This window comes from Vigna angularis, chromosome 7, assembly GCF_016808095.1.
Source record: "Vigna angularis cultivar LongXiaoDou No.4 chromosome 7, ASM1680809v1, whole genome shotgun sequence".
Taxonomy (NCBI): Eukaryota; Viridiplantae; Streptophyta; class Magnoliopsida; order Fabales; family Fabaceae; genus Vigna; species Vigna angularis.
The window spans coordinates 14,320,136-14,326,915 of record NC_068976.1 but is presented as its reverse complement, the minus strand read 5'-3'; the positions used below and the strand labels follow the sequence as shown (position 1 = coordinate 14,326,915).

At 31.5% G+C, this 6,780-nt stretch overlaps 1 protein-coding gene across 1 annotated transcript; it reads left to right on the top strand.

The window, feature by feature from the left end:
- Positions 1–407: 407 nt before the first annotated feature.
- LOC108338681 (squalene monooxygenase SE1) lies at positions 408–4,792 on the top strand. The gene is made up of 8 exons (XM_017575715.2): positions 408–930; positions 1,943–2,054; positions 2,150–2,324; positions 2,596–2,764; positions 3,106–3,324; positions 3,468–3,743; positions 3,967–4,245; positions 4,446–4,792. The coding sequence occupies exons 1-8, from the start codon at positions 679–681 to the stop codon at positions 4,551–4,553; spliced, it is 1,590 nt and encodes a 529-aa protein (XP_017431204.1). The 5' UTR covers positions 408–678; the 3' UTR covers positions 4,554–4,792.
- Positions 4,793–6,780: the final 1,988 nt, after the last annotated feature.

The following is a 6,780-nucleotide window of genomic DNA, read 5'->3' as shown; positions in this document are numbered from 1 at the left end:
AAATTTATAAACAAACACTATTTTTTCTTAAAAACTAACTTTTACATTTAAAAAATAAAAAAAAATTATATTATGTAAAAGATTAAATTCTAAATTTCTACACTGAAGAACCAAAAAGTAATCTTATGAAAATAAAGGATTGAAAAACATATTTAAAAGTTATTATTTTCCCATTAGAAATTTACATTATACGAGAAATTAAATACATATTTAAAACTTATAAGAATTCAGTTTTTTGACTTCTAAAATTTTATCTAAACTTTTAGGGACTCATGTGATTGCGCAATGGAAGGTGGAACATGCCCACACGGATAGCCGGAAACATTCTACTTTTATTTCCATTGTTTTTATCCCTTTTCATTATTTATTTATATAAATTTTATTATTTCTTTTTGGAGAGTTGTTTTGTTCAGAAATACAGCTAATCTGACGGTACCGTGGCCGTTGTAAACAACGAGTCTCGTGCCTCGCATGGCCCTATAAAACCCGGACCTCTCGTTCGAGCTCCGTTTTCCTTAACTGAAACGGTCTCAAATTTTCTCTGCCAGCGAGGCAGAGAGAGAAAGTAGAGCGAGAGGGAGTGAGCGAACAGCACCACACATATTCTTCCTCCGTACGGGTTAGCGAGCGTCGCCGTGGTTCTCTTTCGAGGAGGTTTTTTCGATTTGTTTTTCCGAAATGGTGGATCCGTACGTTCTTGGCTGGATTCTGTTTTCCTTTCTGAGTCTCTTTGCGCTCTACAGCCTCGCCTTCGGCGGAGAGACTCGGCATCGCGCTTCGCCGCCGAAGCCAGTAAACAGGATCGAGTTGTCGGAAACCGTGACCACCTCCACGAGTGAATGCAGATCGGATAAACGCGACGGCGACGCTGACGTCATTATTGTTGGAGCTGGTGTAGCCGGCGCAGCTCTGGCGCACACTCTCGGAAAGGTAGATGTTGTTGATCCGTTACTCTTGCATGTATTATTTGGATATGTATTTGGATGTTTTGGTGATTAATAACAAATATGAATACAGACACGACATGTATTATTTGGACAAATTATTTGTTATTGCTTTTCTTGCGTTTATGTATTTTTAAAATTTTGTATTTATTTGAGAGGACAGAACCTTTTTCACCAATGAAGGTGTGAAGATGTATGTCCCATTCTCTGACTCTTGAGAAACGGTAAAATTAGGATGTTACCTGTCGATGATCATGTGCTTCTAAGCATTTTGAAGATTTTATGTATGAGATTGAGTTTTTCTTTTCTAAGCATCATAAGTATGAATATATTCTAATTTAAAACAGGTAAGATGTTCAGTGCTTTTTTTTTTTTAGAATAATATATTAGAATACACATTCAAAATTTATGTAGAATTTTATTTCGATAATATCTATGCGTAATAGTTATCGTTCCAGGTTATAGTGACAGTTGGAAAAACTTTGAAATCAATACTTCTATATAAAATATTTATATTTATATATTTAATTAAGTTATTGACTTGTTTCTACGATTTGAAATCTCATTATTTTTGGATGAGTAAATTCAATAATTGTAGGTATTAATTATGCATGTTTGATTTATTTTTAGTTTTTTCAAAATATGAGATCAATCATTTTCTTCTGAGTTGTGTTTCTCACTTTTGAGGATTCGGATCTATGATTTCTGTTGTTACATTATTGTGTTTTGGATTTAAAATTGAGGTTAGGCCAGCAGATCACGGTTTAAGGGAATTTCTACAATTGATGATCCTGTTGACACTCTTTGCATGTCTGGCTTGGTTATTATCCTCGTACCTTTTAAGTATACCGTATGCGAAGACCAGTGGAAAATTGAACTTCGTATGGGTCAAATTTGCTCGGCACTTGCCATTTCTATTGTGTGTTGTATTGTTTATCAGTGAGATTCAGGACATACAGATAGATATGGGTATTGACTACAGAAATATTATGTTACAGGATGGGCGTCGAGTACATGTGATTGAAAGAGATCTCAGTGAGCCTGACCGTATTGTTGGAGAGTTGCTACAACCAGGTGGCTATCTGAAATTGGTTGAGCTGGGGCTTGAAGGTAATCTAAGTATTAATTTTATACATGTCGTTTAATGTACTCCTAGATTCTGTTTAGAAATGTTCTGAGCTTTTTTCTGCTGTGTTCAATTGCAGACTGTGTAGACAAAATTGATGCTCAGCAAGTATTTGGTTATGCCCTTTTCAAGGATGGAAAACATACTCGTCTCTCTTACCCCTTAGAGAAGTTTCACTCAGATGTCAGTGGCAGGAGCTTTCACAATGGTCGTTTTATTCAGAGGATGCGGGAAAAGGCTTCCACCCTTCCCAAGTATTCATTTCTTCCTTTCTGGTTGTTTAAGAGTTGCAACTGCCTATGACTCTGCCCCCAAGATTCTATTCTTGTAGCAAATGAAAAGTATTTGGGATCCTATTCTACTTAGAATCTGGTGGTTCCTATAGTGTTATCTAATCATGTTATATGAATCAGTAATTCTATCAGAACAGAACTCAGAAATGATATGTGAATTAAGATGTTATTTTAGTTATTCAATTGAGGTAGAGGTATTTACGTGGTGTTTTTCTTTCTAAATATTCTGCAGCGTGCTATTAGAGCAAGGAACAGTCACTTCCCTAGTTGAAGAGAAGGGGACAATTAAAGGTGTGCAATATAAGAACAAAGATGGTCTGGAATTGAGAACATTTGCACCTCTTACCATTGTTTGTGATGGCTGCTTCTCAAACTTACGCCGTTCTCTTTGTAATCCTAAGGTGAGAATGCCTTTCGCCTTAATCCTAAGATCAGATCCCTCAACTTCCTATAAACTGACCAATAACTATACCGAAAAAGGTTATTTGCTATAATTTATTCAGATTAGTTTTTTGGATCACATTATTCAGACTTTTTTTCCTACTAAGGTTTCGTTCATCCTCTTGCTTGTGAGAGGAAATAAACAGAATTCTGAATTACTAGTAAAACAAAAATACTTTACATTTTTACACTCATTTGACGTATTATATGCTATTCTCCTTACAGAAAAACATGTTAAATGAATGTAAGTGTATCAAATTATCATTATCTATACTAATGTTTTATATCGCTGTATTTGCAGGTGGAAGTTCCCTCATGTTTTGTTGGTTTACTTTTAGAGAACTGCGAGCTTCCATGCGCAAATCATGGCCACGTTATACTGGGAGACCCTTCACCCATTCTGTTCTATCGTATAAGTAGTACAGAGATTCGCTGTCTGGTCGATGTACCTGGTAAGAAGGTTCCTTCTATTTCAAACGGTGAAATGGAAAAGTATTTGAAGACGACAGTAGCTCCACAGGTACTGTACCCCATCTATGATCTTAGTTCTACAAAATGTGTTTTATTCTTTGCATGTATGTCATTAAATTTTCACCTGTGGAATCTTGTTCACTTTTAATTTTATTGGTCTGTTTTTGACGATGAAGTGACAAACTATTGCAGATTCCCCCTGAACTTTATGATGCCTTCGTAGCTGCTGTGGACAAGGGCAACATAAGGACAATGCCAAACAGAAGCATGCCGGCAGATCCTCTTCCTACACCTGGAGCCCTTCTGATGGGAGATGCATTCAACATGCGGCATCCACTAACGGGAGGCGGAATGACTGTAGCATTGTCTGATATTGTGGTGCTGAGAAATCTTCTAAGACCCTTGCCTGACCTCAATGATGCACCCACACTCTGCAAGTACCTCGAATCCTTTTATACCTTGCGTAAGGTAATGTTAGCTTTACTCCAAACTCATCTGCAATGTTAATTGTTAATATTTGTTAATAAAGAAGTTGAATCACAATATCCGTAAGTTATAACTCTTAAAAGTGTTAGTAGAGGAAGTTGAACTCATAACTTCTACTTTCTTTCTAAACTCATCAAACCAACTTTATAATTTCAAAGTGATATATCTCCGGTTATAAATCTGATGTTTACTCTTTAATTTGCAGCCTGTGGCATCCACAATAAATACATTAGCAGGTGCGCTTTACAAAGTTTTTTGTGCATCCCCTGATCAGGCAAGGAAGGAAATGCGGCAAGCTTGCTTTGATTATCTAAGCCTCGGAGGCCTATTCTCCGAAGGACCTGTTTCTTTACTTTCTGGATTAAACCCTCGTCCCTTGAGTTTGGTTCTGCATTTCTTTGCCGTTGCAATATATGGTGTTGGCCGTTTATTGTTACCGTTTCCTTCACCTAAGAGAATATGGATTGGGGCCCGACTAATATCTGTAAGTTTTAAAAGCTATTTTATAGGCCCTTTTACGCTTTCTCTACTACTAAAATTTCATGAAAAAAATTACAAAATTGTGGGTGAATTGCACTATTGAATTTGTAATTTTTAATAAGTTTTATCTAACTAATAAAATAAAATAATGTGCAGTCTTATATTTTTAGTTTAGTTTTAAAATCTGAAATTTTGTTTTGTTAGGGTGCATCTGGAATCATCTTCCCCATAATTAAGGCTGAAGGGATTCGGCAAATGTTTTTCCCTGCTACTGTTCCAGCTTATTACAGAGCTCCCCCGGTTGGACAATAGTGAATATGTTTTTGATGCAATACAGAAAATCAAGGTGCTCTCTAGATGAACAAGTTAGCTTTCTTTATCTTCCTTTTTTCGGAATTTGAGAGAAGGTTGAAATTCGTGCTTAGTTCTTTAAGCATTTTGGTTTCTTTGTAGTATGTTGTTACTCATACACTGTGTAAGTGCATGTATGATATCTCTTTTCCTTTCCTCTGCACTCTAGAAATTGAATATTTCATTCATCTCGAACTAAACTACCATCCAAACTGTTTTCTAAGCAAATGATTTTAATTATAATTTTCATTATCATATCATCATTTACATTTAAACATGTATTTTTGTCTCTAACATTTTCAAGGATTTTATATTTTTTATATTTCGTACACCACAAACTTTTTCTTAACTTAGTACATAAAATATTTATAGATTTTACATATTTTTTCTAAAATAATATTTGTTCATATTTTATCTTTACTATTATGTTAATTTTTCAAGTAATTTGTAAATAGTTTTAGATGTTTCTTTTGGTATATATATATAATTGTTTTTATCATAATAACATTATTTTTTTATTATAATATAATCACAACGAAAATAAAAACCGAATAAAAAAAAAGTGAACACCAAAAAGCAAAGAAATATTCTTAGAGCCATGCTGTTTGGTTGGTATTGATAGTGACATGCCGTTTAGATGATTTGGCATTGTTCCAACTAGATGCCAAAAACACGTCATGCTTAAATTTATATAATTGATGTATTTTGTTTCTTATTCTAATTTTACCGCAGATAAAAGAGTGATCACGTCTATAAACAAACAAGGAATGACTTATTGACAAACTTATTAATTTGTCCTATATAATCAAATTCAGATACTTGTGGTATAGTTATATGATATAAATATAAACATTACTAGACATGCTTATAATTTAGAATCTAAAATACATGTATAAGATGAGGTGCGTTTATTTGAATAGTAATAATAAAGGATAAATATAATTAAAATAGATATTTAGTAAAAAAAATAATAACAAAGATAGATTAATTCAAATAAATGAAAGATATTGTATTACTAACAGAAGATATTCTTTTTTGATAAAATTTATTACTGTTTTTACTTAAATTCTGATTTAAATGTTTGTTAATGTTTTTGTATTTTTTTTTTGGGTAATTGATTGATCTTATTAAACCCTAAATTTATAATATTTGGTTCAAGTTTGTTCAGAAACTCTTTGAATTTGCTCAAACGAAAACCTTACTTTTAATGTTGTTTGGTACACTTAAGTTTATTTATGCAATCAGTTGAACAAATATCTCAACTTTTTTCTTAAGCAAATATATTTATGATTTTATTTTATTTTGTTAAACAAAATTACAAGAAAAATAAAACTTAAAAGAAAAAGAACTCTTATAAAATTTAATAAAAAACCTAATGAAAGATAATTTAAAAGAATGATAAGTCATAAGTATAGGATCAAAATAAAAATGTGTAACATTTATCTGTTGCAATATACAACTTTAATTTTATTTCTCTTACTTTTAACAAAGAAGTTAAGCTTTGACTTACCATTTCATCTTTTATTTTATTTATATAGATTAAGAACTTGTGCTTGGATGCACAATTTATCTTTTTGTTTTCATATAAAGTACTATTTAATCATATATATATATATATATATATATATATATATATATATATATATATATATATATATGTATGTATGTATGTATAAAAGTATAAAATAATACCATTTCAATTTTTTTTCTGAATCATGGAATTCATAAAATTTTACACAACTTTTAATTCTTTGTTTTGTTTTTCACATAAAAAATATATATTTAGGCTTACACCTGCAGTGTTTTAATTTTTTTTTTCAAAAAAAAATTGAAATTTGTATATCAAAATACAACTTCCCTTTATCTATTTAAAATTGTTAAAGTTAAATTTGCAAAAAATACTTTCAATTTTTGTTTTTTGTTTAGAATTACATCCGAAATAAAAATGAGATTTTTAAAAATATCACCAAGAATAGTTTCAGAACCAACCAACTTAAATTATGTCATGTCGTAGACATTCTTCGTTAATGCGTATATAACTATGGACTTATTTGCTATAAAGGTGGAGAAGAGACAAGATAAATATGTTATATATATATATATATATATATATATATATATATATATATATATATATATATATATATATATATAATTTTTTTCTTCTTCTAAATATTCTGAAATGTTT